Source organism: Salmo salar, chromosome ssa11 (assembly GCF_905237065.1).
Source record: "Salmo salar chromosome ssa11, Ssal_v3.1, whole genome shotgun sequence".
In the NCBI taxonomy this organism is placed as follows: domain Eukaryota; kingdom Metazoa; phylum Chordata; class Actinopteri; order Salmoniformes; family Salmonidae; genus Salmo; species Salmo salar.
The window spans coordinates 102,393,363-102,408,362 of NC_059452.1; the positions used below are offsets into that span (position 1 = coordinate 102,393,363).

The 15,000-nt window shown below is 45.7% G+C and overlaps 1 protein-coding gene across 1 annotated transcript in view; it reads left to right on the forward strand.

The window, feature by feature from the left end:
- The window catches only part of nbeaa (neurobeachin a), a 337,495-nt gene that overhangs the window by 290,221 nt on the left and 32,274 nt on the right, over positions 1 to 15,000 (forward strand). Inside the window, 5 exon segments of the mRNA XM_045690201.1 lie at positions 1,139 to 1,266; positions 2,032 to 2,093; positions 13,327 to 13,391; positions 13,974 to 14,082; positions 14,239 to 14,405. Of these exon segments, the coding sequence (XP_045546157.1) occupies positions 1,139 to 1,266; positions 2,032 to 2,093; positions 13,327 to 13,391; positions 13,974 to 14,082; positions 14,239 to 14,405 (531 nt within the window).

The window sequence follows — 15,000 nt, forward strand, 5'->3', positions numbered from 1 at the left end:
TAACACCTTCATAATAATGTCATAAGGCCATTATAACACCATAATGCTGTCATAATGACACTATAACACCTTCATAATACTGTCATAATGCCACTATAACACCTTCATAATACTGTCATTAATGCCACTATAACACCTTCATAATACTGTCATATTGCCATTATAACACCTTCATAATACTGTCATAGTGCCATTATAACACCTTCATAATAGTGTCATAATGCCATTATAACGCCTTCATAATGCTGTCATAACGTCCATGTTGTCAGTGGGTATGTTGGAAGCTGTCTCTTCTATCTGCTCAACTGACTGTCTGTCTCTTCTTCTATCCTTCTTCTTTTATCCTTCTTCTTCTTCTTCTATCCTTCTTCTTTTATCCTTCTTCTTCTTCTTCTATTCTTCTTCTATTCTTCTTCTTCTATTCTTCTTCTTCTATCCTTCTTCTTCTATTCTTCTTCTATTCTTCTTCTTCTATTCTTCTTCTTCTATTCTTCTTCTTCTATCCTTCTTCTTCTTCTTCTTCTTCTTATATTCTTCTTCTTCTATTCTTCTTCTTCTATTCTTCTTCTTCTATCCTTCTTCTTCTTCTTCTATCCTTCTTCTTCTTCTATTCTTCTTCTTCTATTCTTCTTCTATTCTTCTTCTATTCTTCTTCTTCTATCCTTCTTCTTCTTCTTCTTCTTCTTATATTCTTCTTCTTCTATTCTTCTTCTTCTATTCTTCTTCTTCTATTCTTCTTCTATTCTTCTTCTTCTATTCTTCTTCTTCTATCCTTCTTCTTCTTCTTCTTCTTCTTATATTCTTCTTCTTCTATTCTTCTTCTTCTATCCTTCTTCTTCTTCTTCTATCCTTCTTCTTCTTCTATTCTTATTCTTCTATCATTCTTCTTCTTCCTCTTCTATCCTTCTTCTTCTTCTATTCTTCTTCTTCTATCCTTCTTCTTCTTCCTCTTCTATCCTTCTTCTTCTTCTATTCTTCTTCTTCTATCCTTCTTCTCTCCCTCTCCCCTTCCCTCTATCTCTCTCTGTCCCCTTCACTGACCCTTTCTCTCTCTCCCCTCTGTCCCTCCCCCAACCCCCTCCCTCTCTCTTCCTCCCTCCCCCAACCCCTGCTCCCCCCTCTCTCTCCCCATCTACAGTATCACCACTAAGTTGGAGCGTGCCCTGGAGAAGGTGGCCCCCCTCCTAAGGGAGATCTTTGTGGACTTTGCTCCGTTCCTCTCTAGGACCCTGTTGGGTAGCCACGGCCAGGAGCTGCTCATTGAAGGTACAGGTGCTGTACACGCCTTTATCTTTTAACTGGCGTCTCTATGTGGAGTGAGTCCCCCATTCACTGTCCAGTCCTCACCGTGCTGCTGTCACCGCTCACACTGGATGGCTGGGTGGGAGAGAGAGTGAGAGAGAGTGTGTGTGTGTGTGTGTGTGTGTGTGTGTGTGAGTGTGTGAGCTTGTGAGCTTGTGTAAGTGTGTGTGTGTGAGAGAGAGAGAGAGGAAGAGTGTGTGTGCAAGCGTGCATGTGTGTGTGTGTGAGAGAGAGAAAGTGCGTGTGTGAGAGAGAAAGAGTGTGTGCAAATGTGTGTGTGTGTGTGTGTGTGTGTGTGTGTGTGTGTGTGTGTGTGTGTGTGTGTGTGTGTGTGTGTGTGTGTGTGTGTGTATGCACGGTCGTGTGTGTGTCTGTATCTGTTGACTGGCTACCTCACCCATCCATGGATCAGGTATGATACAGCATACTTTGCATGCTGGATATACAAGACTTTCAGTAGAAAGTACTAGGTCTGTTTCCCTGCCGTACTGTTCTGTCCGTACCCTTGTACCACTTGTCCTTTCTGTGTTATCTGATACTTTAAGATCTAATGCTGTTAGAGAACTGTGTGTGTGTGTGTGTGTGTGTGTGTGTGTGTGTGTGTGTGTGTGTGTGTGTGTGTGTGTGTGTGTGTTACTGTGCGAGCGTGTGTGTGTGTGTGTGTGTGTGTGTGTGTGTGTGTGTGTGTGTGTGTGTTCTGGGTCCTGACTGTCCTGTCTCTCTCTGTAGGTCTGGTCTGTATGAAGTCCAGTACTTCAGTAGTAGAGCTGGTCATGCTACTCTGTTCTCAGGTATGTACTCCTTTACCCTTCTCTCTCTCTCTCTCTCTCTCTCTCTCTGCCTCTCTCTGCCTCTCTCTCTCACTTTCTCTCTGCCCCCCCCCCCTCTCTCTCTGCCTCCCCCTCTCTCTTTCTTTTCACTCCCCTCTCTCTCTCACTTTCTCTCTGCCTCCCCCTCTATCTCGCTCTCTTTCGCTCCCTCTCTCTCTCTCTCTCTCTGCCTCTCTCTCTCACTTTCTCTCTGCCCCCCCTCTCTCTCTCTCTCTCTCTCTCTCTCTTTTGCTCTCTCTCTCTATCACTTTCTCTCTCCCTCCACCTCTCTCTCTCTTTCTCTTTCTTTCGCTCCCTCTCCTCTCTCTCTCTCTCTCTCTCTCTCTCTCTCTCTCTTTCACTCTCTTTCTCTTTCTCTTTGCCTCCCCCTACCTCTCTCTATCTATTTATTTCTCTCCTTCTCGCTCTCTCTTTCTCTCTCTGCCTCCTCCTCCCTCTCTCTCTCTCTCTCTCTCTCTTTCTCTCTGCCTCTCTCTCTACCTCTCTCTCTCTCTCTCTCTCTCTCTCTACCTCCCTCTCTCTCTCTCTCTCTCTCTCGCTCTGTCTCTCTCTATATATGTTTTCTGTATAGTTGTATAGTCACTATACGTAGTGTTATGAAACCAACTAGCCTGCTTTGGATTCTTCTAGGGGTTTCTAAGCCCTTCAAGTTTACCTTCAGTATCAGCCAGCCCCATAGATGCAGCACTAAGCAGCCAATGATGAGCGCTGTGGTTTGATTGACAGGTCTAAAGTGCTATCAGACAGGTGTCTGGTTACAGACCCGCCCGTTATGACAGCATTAACGGTTGCGTCTGCTGCAGTCTCAATGTGGATGAAACTCCATATTTCCACCTTTGATTCTCATCAGTTTCCTCAACTTATATTTCTTCCCCAAACAAGAAGAATATTCCTAAACCTGTTCTGACTATACTTTACAATCACCCGTCTCCGCTGTCTTGATCTCTGAGAACAAAGCACCATTTGATATCACAAACAAGGTGTGGTTTTGGGTTGCTAGACTCAGCAGGCAGAAGGAGAAACAGAATGATACTCACCTCTCACCTTCATTCCTCCCTTTATTTCTCTCTATCCATCCCTCCGATCTAGGGATATGTTCCAGGTCATACAGTTGAGATGTTCTTGTCCTTTGAGGGTGCCATTGCTCTCCACTCATCTCAACTCAACTCCACTCCATGTTGTTTGTCCCACCTTTCCTATTCTCCTTTCTCATCCTCCTCTTCTCTCCTCTCGCATCTTCTGCGTATGTCTCCTGTCTTCTTTTTATCCATTCGCTCCATTTAACTTCTGTCCCGTCCTCTCATCCTCTTCTTCTTTTGTTCTCCTTCTCATCCAGCCCAGTCCTCCTCTCCTCTCCTCTCCTCTCCTCTCCTCTCCTCTCCTCTCCTCTCCTCTCCTCTCCTCTCCTCTCCTCTCCTCTCCTCTCCTCTCCTCTCCTCTCCTCTCCTCTCCTCTCCTCTCCTCTCCTCTCCTCCCCTCCTCTCCTCTCCTCTCCTCTCCTCTCCTCTCCTCTCTTCTCCTCTCCTCTCCTCTCTCCTTCCACTTTCCCTTCTCTTTCATCCTCTTCTCCATCTTCTCCTGTCTATACTCCTCACCGTCTTCTCTCTATGTCATTCCCCTCTCCTCTCCTCTCTTTCCCTCCTCTTTCTCTCCTCCTCTCTTTCCCTCCTCTTCCTGTCAGTGTGTCTAGTATTACACAGGGCTCCAACCTTGTCTTCCATTAGGGGCCCATGGGACAGAACCCCAGCCCAGATATTGATCCCTGGGATGAGGAAGGGAACCTGAGACGCTCCCCTGTGTCCTCCAGATCCATCCTAACCATGGAGATAATGGAGCTATCTCTCTCTCAGTTTTTTTTTACATAAGAAAGAATATAATATACGCTCTTTTCGTATAGCAGACGCTGTTTTCATATAGCAGACACTCTTTTCATATAGCAGACGCTCTTTTCATATAGCAGACGCTCTTTTCATATAGCAGACACTTTTCATATAGCAGACACTCTTTTCATATAGCAGACACTCTTCATTTAGCAGACACTCTTTTCATATAGCAGACGCTCTTTTCATATAGCAGACACTCTTCATTTAGCAGACACTCTTTTCATATAGCAGACGCTCTTTTCATATAGCAGACACTTTTCATATAGCAGACACTCTTTTCATATAGCAGACACTCTTCATTTAGCATACGCTCTTTTCATATAGCAGACACTCTTTTCATATAGCAGACGCTCTTTTCATATAGCAGACGCTCTTTTCATATAGCAGACACTCTTTTCATATAGCAGACACTCTTTTCATATAGCAGACACTCTTTTCATATAGCAGACGCTCTTTTCATATAGCAGACACTCTTTTCATATAGCATACACTCTTTTCATATAGCAGACACTCTTTTCATATAGCAGACACTCTTCATATAGCAGACACTCTTTTCATATAGCAGACACTCTTTTCATATAGCAGACACTCTTCATTTAGCAGACACTCTTTTCATATAGCAGACGCTCTTTTCATATAGCAGACACTCTTCATTTAGCAGACACTCTTTTCATATAGCAGACGCTCTTTTCATATAGCAGACACTTTTCATATAGCAGACACTCTTTTCATATAGCAGACACTCTTCATTTAGCATACGCTCTTTTCATATAGCAGACACTCTTTTCATATAGCAGACGCTCTTTTCATATAGCAGACGCTCTTTTCATATAGCAGACACTCTTTTCATATAGCAGACACTCTTTTCATATAGCAGACGCTCTTTTCATATAGCAGACACTCTTTTCATATAGCAGACACTCTTTTCATATAGCAGACACTCTTTTCATATAGCAGACACTCTTCATTTAGCAGACACTCTTTTCATATAGCAGACACTCTTTTCATATAGCAGACACTCTTTTCATATAGCAGACACTCTTTTCATATAGCAGACACTCTTTTCATATAGCAGACACTCTTTTCATATAGCAGACACTCTTTTCATATAGCAGACACTCTTTTCATATAGCAGACACTCTTTTCATATAGCAGACACTCTTCATTTAGCAGACACTCTTTTCATTTAGCAGACACTCTTTTCATATAGCAGACACTCTCTTACAGTAGTGAGTGCACACATTTTCATTCTTTTTCGTATCCCTCCCTTTAAATCTTCCCCTAGGAGGTAACATGTTTCACCCCTTCCACTACACCGGGGGTGTTTAAACCCTAGGAGGTCTGGAGTTCTGCTGCTTTTCTGTTCTGATATTCAACTGCTCCACCTGGTGTCCCTGGTCTAAATCAGTCCCTGATTAGAGAATTTAAAAAAGAAGTGGAACTGGCTTTAAGGTCCATAGGCTCTACATGAACCTTACAAACTATGACCCCTCTTGACCTATCCTCTCCATTTACCTCTCCTACTCCCTTCACTCTCTCTCTCTTTCTCTCAATCTTTCTCTCTCTCTTTCTCTCAATCTTTCTCTCTCTCTTTCTCTTTCTCTCTCTCTCTCTCTCTCGCTCTCTCTCTCTCTCTCTCTCTCTCTCTCTCTCTCGCTTGCTCTCTCTCTGTCTCTCTCTTATTTCAATTCAATTCAAGGGACTTTATTGCCATGGGAAACATATGCCATTGCCAAAGCAAGTGAAATGGATAAACAAAAGTGAAATAAAAAATAAAAAGTGAACAGTAAATATTACACTCAGACAAGTTAGATGTGTGGGTTCCTTGAGTGGCACAGCGGTCTAAAGTTAAATAAAGTTTAAATAAATAAATAATGTCATATTCTGTCTATCTAGAGGGTTGTAACGATGTGTAAATTGTTAAAGTACAAAAGAGAAAATAAATAAACATAAATATAGGTTTTATTTACAATGGTGTTTGTTCTTCACTGGTTGCCATTTCCTTGTGGCAACAGGTCACAAATCTTGCTGCTGTGATGTCACACTGTGGTATTTCACCCAATAGATATGGGAGTTTGTTAAAATAGAATTTGTAGAATTTAACTAAAGTCTAAAGTCTCAATTGTCCCATTTGATGAATTCTTGGTTGGTGAGTGGATCACAGACCTCACAACCATAAAGGGCAATGGGTTCTATAACTGATTCAAGTATTTTTAGCCAGATCCTAACTGGTATGTCGAATGTTATGTTATGTCTCTAACAGGCAGACTACACCGCTTGCGTCGCGAGCGCGAGCGTTGAAAAATAAATTTAGAAATCTATATTATTCAATTATTGCACGCACAATGCTCGTGGGCGTCAACGAGCGTCTGCGTTGCCAAGGGCTAAAATAGAAGTCAGTTCTATTTCTGACTCAGATCGCGCTGCCAGTCCTGCCTCTCCCATCTCCTCATTGGTTACGTGGGTGGCTGAAAGACGAACGAGGTCGGTGGCGGTAATGCACCTAATTTATGAAAGTTGCCAATCGCAATATAAAGTCAAGAGAAGAAAAAGCCTGGAAGGAGGAGAGATGACTAGAAACGATATGGTTGACCGTTTTATGTGTGGATTAATTTTTGGAGTAGAGGACCTTGTGCATTTCAGGTAAAATAACAACTCAATGTTTATATCCCAGGACAAATTAGCTAGCAACAGCAAGCTAGCTAAATAGGACAAATTAGCGAGCAAGTGCAAGCTAGCAAAATTGGACAAATTAGCTAGCAAGTGCAAGCTAGCTAGCTAAATTGCCATAAATATTTAATGCTTTTCGACCTGTCCCCAAATTAATATAATTGGTTCAGGGTTTGTTTTGATATTTTAACCTGCGTGTCGTGATTGAGTTTGGTGTAGGGGGACAAAATACATTTATGAACGCAGCCGGTTTGGGTTCCGTGTAAGATCGTTCACAGCAAACAGTCTCTCTCTCTCTCTCTCTCTCTCTGTCTCTCTCTCTCTCTCTCTCTCTGCCCCTCTCTATCTATCTCTCTCTCTCTCTCTCTCTCTCTCTCTCTCTGTCTCTCTCTCTCTCTCTCTCTCTCTATCTATCTATCTATCTATCTATCTATCTATCTATCTATCTATCTATCTATCTCTCTCTCTCTCTCTCTCTCTCTCTCTCTCTCTGTCTCTCTCTCTCTGTCTCTCTCTGTCTCTGTCTCTCTCTGTCTCTCTCTCTCTGTCTCTCTCTCTCTCTGTCTCTCTCTCTCTCTGTCTCTCTCTCTAGCGTTGCAGGCTGCAGTCTGTATTCTCTGTCCGGGAATCTGATGATCCACTGGTCACACGATAGAGATATTTATGTTGTCAAATTGGGCTTATTTTAGTATTTTCCTGAACTTAAACACAAAAAAAAATTACTTTCGAATTTGTATGTTTGTATGTTTGTGTTTCAGCCTGATGGCAGCCCCGTCTCTTGGTTTGCTATGAAGCTGAGGGATGGGGCTGGAGAAATGTAACCACAGACAGAGCTGTTGATGCAAGGGGTCCGTAGTGGTCAGTAGTGGTCAGTAGTAGTCAGTAGTGGTCAGTAGTGGTCCGTAGTGGTCAGTAGTAGTCAGTAGTAGTTAGTAGTGGTCCGTAGTGGTCCGTAGTGGTCAGTAGTAGTCAGTAGTGGTCAGTAGTGGTCCGTAGTGGTCAGTAATAGTCAGTGGTAGTCAGTAGTGCTCAGTAGTAGTCAGTAGTGGTCAGTAGTAGTCAGTAGTGGTCAGTAGTGGTCCGTAGTGGTCAGTAGTAGTCAGTAGTAGTCAGTAGTGGTCCGTAGTGGTCAGTAGTAGTCAGTAGTGGTCAGTAGTAGTCAGTAGTGGTCAGTAGAGGTCCGTAGTGGTCAGTAGTAGTCAGTAGTAGTCAGTAGTGGTCCGTAGTGGTCAGTAGTAGTCAGTAGTGGTCAGTAGTAGTCAGTAGTGGTCAGTAGTAGTCAGTAGTGGTCAGTAGTGGTCCGTAGTGGTCAGTAGTAGTCAGTAGTAGTCAGTAGTGGTCCGTAGTGGTCAGTAGTAGTCAGTAGTGGTCAGTAGTAGTCAGTAGTGGTCAGTAGTGGTCAGTAGTAGTCGGTAGTAGTCGGTAGTAGTCAGTGGTAGTCAGTAGCTGTTGATGCAAGTGGTCCGTAGTGGTCAGTAGTGGTCAGTAATAGTCAGTAGTGGTCAGTAGTGGTCCGTAGTGGTCAGTAGTAGTCAGTAGTAGTCAGTAGTGGTCAGTAGTAGTAAGTAGTGGTCAGTAGTAGTAAGTGGTGGTCAGTAGTGGTCAGTAGTAGTCAGTGGTGGTCAGTAGTAGTCAGTAGTGGTCAGTAGTGGTCAGTAGTAGTCAGTGGTAGTCAGTGGTGGTCAGTAGTAGTCGAAAGTAGTCAGTAGTGGTCAGTAATGGTCAGTAGTAGGCAGTAGTGGTCAGTAGTGGTCAGTAGTAGTCAGTAGTGGTCAGTAGTAGTCAGTAGTAGTCGGTAGTAGTCAGTGGTCGTCAGTAGTGGTCAGTAGTAGTCGGTAGGAGTCAACAGTGGTCAGTAGTAGTCATTAGTGGTCAGTAGTAGTCAGTAGTGGTCAGTAGTAGTCAGTGGTGGTCCGTAGTGGTCAGTAGTAGTCAGTAGCAGTTAGTAGTAGTAACTAGTGGTCCGTAGTGGTCAGTAGTAGTCAGTAGTAGTGAGTAGTGGTAAGTTGTGGTCAGTAGTGGTCAGTAGTAGTCAGTAGTGGTCAGTAGTAGTCAGTGGTAGTCAGTAGTAGTCAGTATTGGTCAGTAGTAGTCAGTAGTAGTCAGTAGTGGTCAGTGGTAGTCAGTAGTAGTCAGTAGTGGTCAGTAGTAGTCAGTGGTGGTCAGTAGTAGTCAGTGGTGGTCAGTAGTGGTCAGTAGTAGTCAGTGGTGGTCAGTAGTAGTCTGTAGTAGTCAGTAGTGGTCAGTAGTAGTCAGTAGTGGGCAGTAGTGGTCAGTAGTGGTCAGTAGTAGTCAGTGGTAGTCAGTGGTGGTCAGTAGTAGTCGAAAGTAGTCAGTTGTGGTCAGTAGTGGTCAGTAGTGGTCAGTAGTAGTCAGTAGTAGTCGGTAGTAGTCAGTGGTGGTCAGTAGTGGTCAGTAGTAGTCGGTAGGAGTCAGCAGTGGTCAGTAGTGGACAGTAGTAGTCAGTAGTGGCCAGTAGTGGTCAGTAGTGGTCCGTAGTGGTCGGTGGTAGTCAGTAGTGGTCGGTGGTAGTCAGTAGTGGTCAGTAGTAGTCAGTAGTGGTCAGTAGTAGTCAGTGGTGGTCAGTAGTGGTCAGTAGTAGTCAGTAGTACTCAGTAGGAGTCAGTAGGAGTCAGTAGTGGTCAGTAGTAGTCGGTAGTAGTCAGTAGTGGTCAGTAGTGGTCGGTAGGAGCCAGTAGGAGTTAGTAGTGGTCAGTAGTGGTCAGTAGTAGTCAGTAGTGGTCAGTAGTAGTCAGTAGTGGTCAATGGTAGTCAGTAGTAGTCGGTAGGAGTCAGCAGTGGTCAGTTGTGGTCAGTAGTAGTCAGTAGTAGTCAGTAGTGGCCAGTAGTTGTCAGTAGTAGTCAGTAGTGGTCGGTAGTGGTCATTAGTGGTCCGTAGTGGTCGGTAGTAGTCAGTTGTGGTCGGTGGTAGTCAGTGGGGGTCAGTAGTGGTCAGTAGTGGTCGGCCGTGGTCAGTAGTGGTCAGTAGTAGTCAGTAGTGGTCAGAATTGGTCAGTAGTGGTCAGTAGTGGTCGGCCGTGGTCAGTAGTGGTCAGTTGTAGTCAGTGGTAGTCAGTAGTAGTCAGTATTGGTCAGTAGTAGTCAGTAGTAGTCAGTAGTGGTCAGTGGTAGTCAGTAGTAGTCAGTAGTGGTCAGTAGTAGTCAGTGGTGGTCAGTAGTAGTCAGTGGTGGTCAGTAGTGGTCAGTAGTAGTCAGTGGTGGTCAGTAGTAGTCTGTAGTAGTCAGTAGTGGTCAGTAGTAGTCAGTAGTGGGCAGTAGTGGTCAGTAGTGGTCAGTAGTAGTCAGTGGTAGTCAGTGGTGGTCAGTAGTAGTCGAAAGTAGTCAGTTGTGGTCAGTAGTGGTCAGTAGTGGTCAGTAGTAGTCAGTAGTAGTCGGTAGTAGTCAGTGGTGGTCAGTAGTGGTCAGTAGTAGTCGGTAGGAGTCAGCAGTGGTCAGTAGTGGACAGTAGTAGTCAGTAGTGGCCAGTAGTGGTCAGTAGTGGTCCGTAGTGGTCGGTGGTAGTCAGTAGTGGTCGGTGGTAGTCAGTAGTGGTCAGTAGTAGTCAGTAGTGGTCAGTAGTAGTCAGTGGTGGTCAGTAGTGGTCAGTAGTAGTCAGTAGTACTCAGTAGGAGTCAGTAGGAGTCAGTAGTGGTCAGTAGTAGTCGGTAGTAGTCAGTAGTGGTCAGTAGTGGTCGGTAGGAGCCAGTAGGAGTTAGTAGTGGTCAGTAGTGGTCAGTAGTAGTCAGTAGTGGTCAGTAGTAGTCAGTAGTGGTCAATGGTAGTCAGTAGTAGTCGGTAGGAGTCAGCAGTGGTCAGTTGTGGTCAGTAGTAGTCAGTAGTAGTCAGTAGTGGCCAGTAGTTGTCAGTAGTAGTCAGTAGTGGTCGGTAGTGGTCATTAGTGGTCCGTAGTGGTCGGTAGTAGTCAGTTGTGGTCGGTGGTAGTCAGTGGTGGTCAGTAGTGGTCAGTAGTGGTCGGCCGTGGTCAGTAGTGGTCAGTAGTAGTCAGTAGTGGTCAGAATTGGTCAGTAGTGGTCAGTAGTGGTCGGCCGTGGTCAGTAGTGGTCAGTTGTAGTCAGAATTGGTCAGTAGTGGTCAGTAGTGGTCGGTAGTAGTCAGAAGTGGTCAGTCGTTGTCAGTAGTGGCCAGTAGTGGCCAGTAGTGGCCAGTAGTGGCCAGTAGTAGTCAGTTGTAGTCAGTGGTGGTCAGTAGTAGTCAGTAGTAGTCAGTAGTAGTGAGTAGTGGTCAGTAGTAGTCAGTAGTAGTCAGTAGTGGTCAGTGGTAGTCAGTGGTAGTCAGTAGTAGTCAGTAGTGGTCAGTAGTAGTCAGTAGTGGTCAGTATTAGTCAGTAGTAGTCGGTAGGAGTCAGTGGTGGTCAGTAGTGGTCCGTAGTAGTCGGTAGTAGTCAGTAGTGGCCAGTAGTAGTCAGTTGTATTCAGTGGTGGTCAGTAGTAGTCAGTAGTGGTCAGTAGTGGTCAGTAGTGGTCAGTAGTGGTTCGTAGTAGTCAGTAGTACTCAGTAGTGGTCAGTGGTAGTCAGTGGTGGTCAGTAGTGGTCAGTAGTGGTCAGTAGTGGTCGGCCGTGGTCAGTAGTGGTCAGTAGTAGTCAGTAGTGGTCAGAATTGGTCAGTAGTGGTCAGTAGTGGTCGGCCGTGGTCAGTAGTGGTCAGTTGTGGTCAGAATTGGTCAGTAGTGGTCGGTAGTGGTCGGTAGTAGTCAGAAGTGGTCAGTCGTTGTCAGTAGTGGTCAGTAGTGGCCAGTAGTGGCCAGTAGTAGTCAGTTGTAGTCAGTGGTGGTCAGTAGTAGTCAGTAGTAGTCAGTAGTAGTGAGTAGTGGTCAGTAGTAGTCAGTAGTAGTCAGTAGTGGTCAGTAGTGGTCAGTAGTGGTCAGTAGTTGTCAGTAGTGGTCAGTTGTGGTCAGTAGTTGTCAGTAGTGGTCAGTAGTGGCCAGTAGTGGCCAGTAGTAGTCAGTTGTATTCAGTGGTGGTCAGTAGTAGTCAGTAGTGGTCAGTAGTGGTCAGTAGTGGTCAGTAGTGGTTCGTAGTAGTCAGTAGTACTCAGTAGTGGTCAGTGGTAGTCAGTGGTGGTCAGTAGTGGTCAGTAGTGGTCAGTAGTGGTCGGCCGTGGTCAGTAGTGGTCAGTAGTAGTCAGTAGTGGTCAGAATTGGTCAGTAGTGGTCTTTAGTGGTCGGCCGTGGTCAGTAGTGGTCAGTTGTGGTCAGAATTGGTCAGTAGTGGTCGGTAGTGGTCGGTAGTAGTCAGAAGTGGTCAGTCGTTGTCAGTAGTGGTCAGTAGTGGCCAGTAGTGGCCAGTAGTGGCCAGTAGTAGTCAGTTGTAGTCAGTGGTGGTCAGTAGTAGTCAGTAGTAGTCAGTAGTAGTGAGTAGTGGTCAGTAGTAGTCAGTAGTAGTCAGTAGTGGTCAGTGGTAGTCAGTGGTAGTCAGTAGTAGTCAGTAGTGGTCAGTAGTGGTCAGTAGTGGTCAGTATTAGTCAGTAGTGGTCAGTAGTGGTCAGTAGTGGTCAGTAGTAGTCAGTAGTGGTTCGTAGTAGTCAGTGGTAGTCAGTAGTGGTCAGTGGTAGTCAGTGGTAGTCAGTAGTAGTCAGTAGTGGTCAGTTGTGGTCAGTAGTAGTCACCGGTGGTCGGTGGTAGTCAGTAGTAGTCAGTAGTGGTCAGTAGTCGTTCGTAGTAGTCAGTAGTAGTCAGTAGTAATTTGTAATAGTCAGTAGTTGTCAGTTGTAGTCAGTAGTAGTCAGTAGTAGTCAATAGTAGTCTGTAGTGGTCGGTAGTAGTCAGTAGTGGTCAGTAGTGGTCAGTAGTAGTTGCCGGTGGCGGGAGTAGTCAGTAGTAGTCAGTAGTAGTCAGTAGTGGTCAGTAGTAGTCAGTAGTAGTCAGTAGTAGTCAGTGGTGGTCAGTAGTAGCCAGTAGTGGTCAGTGGTAGTCAGTAGTAGTCAGTAGTTGTCAGTAGTAGTCAGTAGTGGTCAGTAGTGGTCAGTAGTGGTCAGTGGCAGTTAGTAGTAGTCAGTAGTTGTCAGTAGTGGTCAGTAGTAGCCAGTAGTGGTCAGTGGTAGTCAGTGGTAGTCAGTAGTAGTCAGTAGTAGTCAGTAGTGGTCAGTAGTGGTCAGTAGTTGTCAGTAGTAGTCAGTAGTAGTCAGTAGTTGTCAGTAGTGGTCAGTAGTAGTCAGTAGTAGTCAGTAGTAGTCAGTAGTGGTAGTAGTAGTCAGTAGTGGTCAGTAGTAGTCAGTAGTGGTCAGTAGTAGTCAGTAGTGGTCAGTAGTAGTCAGTAGTAGTCAGTAGTGGTCAGTAGTAGTCAGTAGTGGTAAGTAGTAGTCAGTAGTAGTCAGTAGTGGTAAGTAGTAGACAGTAGTGGTCAGTAGTAGTCAGTAGTTGTCAGTAGTGGTCAGTAGTGGTCAGTAGTAGTCAGTAGTAGTCAGTAGTGGTCAGTAGTAGTCAGTAGTGGTAAGTAGTAGTCAGTAGTAGTCAGTAGTTGTCAGTAGTGGTCAGTAGTGGTCAGTAGTAGTCAGTAGTAGTCAGTAGTGGTCAGTAGTAGTCAGTAGTGGTAAGTAGTAGTCAGTAGTAGTCAGTAGTGGTAAGTAGTAGTCAGTGTGTGACATTATGTCTGTTTTGTAATATGACCCTTTGTGTTTCCAGGAGTGGCAGAACTCTATCCAGAAGAATGCTGGTCTGGCCTTCATAGAGCTCATCAATGAGGGAAGGTAATCAATCACCTATTACAGTGATCTATCTTTCTATCTGACTGCTTAATCTGTTATCACCATCAGGAATCATCTGCTCAGGGCTAACAGTTTAGAAAGAGGCTCAATTACACCCCCCCCCTCTCTCTCTCTTCTGATATCCCCCTCTCTCTCTCTCTCTCTCTCTCTCTCTCTCTCTCCCTCTCTCTCTCTTCTGATATCCCCCTCTCTCTCTCTCTCTCTCTCTCTCTCCCTCTCTCTCTCTTCTGATATCCCCCTCTCTCTCTCTCTCTCTCTCTCTCTCTCTCTCTCTCTCTTTCTGATATCCCCCTCTCTCTCTCTTCTGATATCCCCCTCTCTCTCTCTTCTGATATCCCCCTCTCTCTCTCTCTCTCTCTCTCTCTCTCTCTCTCTCTCTCTCTCCCTCTCTCTCTCTCTTCTGATATCCCCCTCTCTCTCTCTCTCTCTCTCTCTCTCTCTCTCTCTCCCTCTCTCTCTCTTCTGATATCCCCCTCTCTCTCTTTTTCCCCATTCTTTTTAATATCCCTCTCTCACTATCTCCTCCCCCTCCCTCTGGCTCTCTCCCTTTCTCTCTCTTCCCAGATTGCTGTGCCATGCTATGAAGGACCACATTGTGCGTGTGGCCAACGAAGCAGAGTTTATCCTCAACAGACAGAGAGCTGAAGACGTACACAAACACGCTGAGTTTGAGGTCAGAGTTCAGAGTTCAGTCTTCCTTCCTCTGAATGTCTGTGTCTGACTCTGTGTCCTCCAGTACACTAAACCATGATAGCAGTAATCTCAATGTCTCTCTCTTTCTCTCTCTCCCCGTTCTCTCCCTCTCTTTCCCTACGCCCCTCCCCCTCAGTCTAACTGTGCCCAGTACGCTGCTGACAGGAGGGAGGAGGAGAGGATGTGTGATCACCTGATCAGCGCTGCCAAGCACAGGGACCATGTGACCGCCAACCAATTGAAACAGAAGATACTCAACATCCTGACCAATAAGCATGGGGCGTGGGGCACGATGTCACAGAGGTGAGAGGTGGTAGGAAGGACAGGGGAGACACACAGGGGATGGTCTGAAGGACAGGGAAGACACACAGGGGATTGGTCTGAAGGACAGGGAAGACACACGGGATGAACTGAAGGACAGGGAAGACACACACGGGATGGTCTGAAGGACAGGGAAGACACACAGGGGATGGTCTGAAGGACAGGGAAGACACACAGGGGATGGTCTGAAGGACAGGGAAGACACACAGGTGATGGTCTGAAGGACAGGGAAGACACACAGGGGATGGTCTGAAGGACAGGGAAGACACACAGGGGATGGTCTGAAGGACAGGGGAGACACACAGGGGATGGTCTGAAGGACAGGGAAGACACACACGGGATGGTCTGAAGGACAGGGAAGACACACAGGGGATGGTCTGAAGGACAGGGAAGACACACAGGGGATGGTCTGAAGGACAGGGAAGACACACAGGGGATGGTCTGAAGGACAGGGGAGACACACAGGTGATGGTCTGAAGGACAGGGAAGACACACAGGTGATGGTCTGAAGGACAGGGAAGACACACAGGGGATGGTCTGAAGGACAGGGAAGACACACAGGGGATGGTCTGAAGGA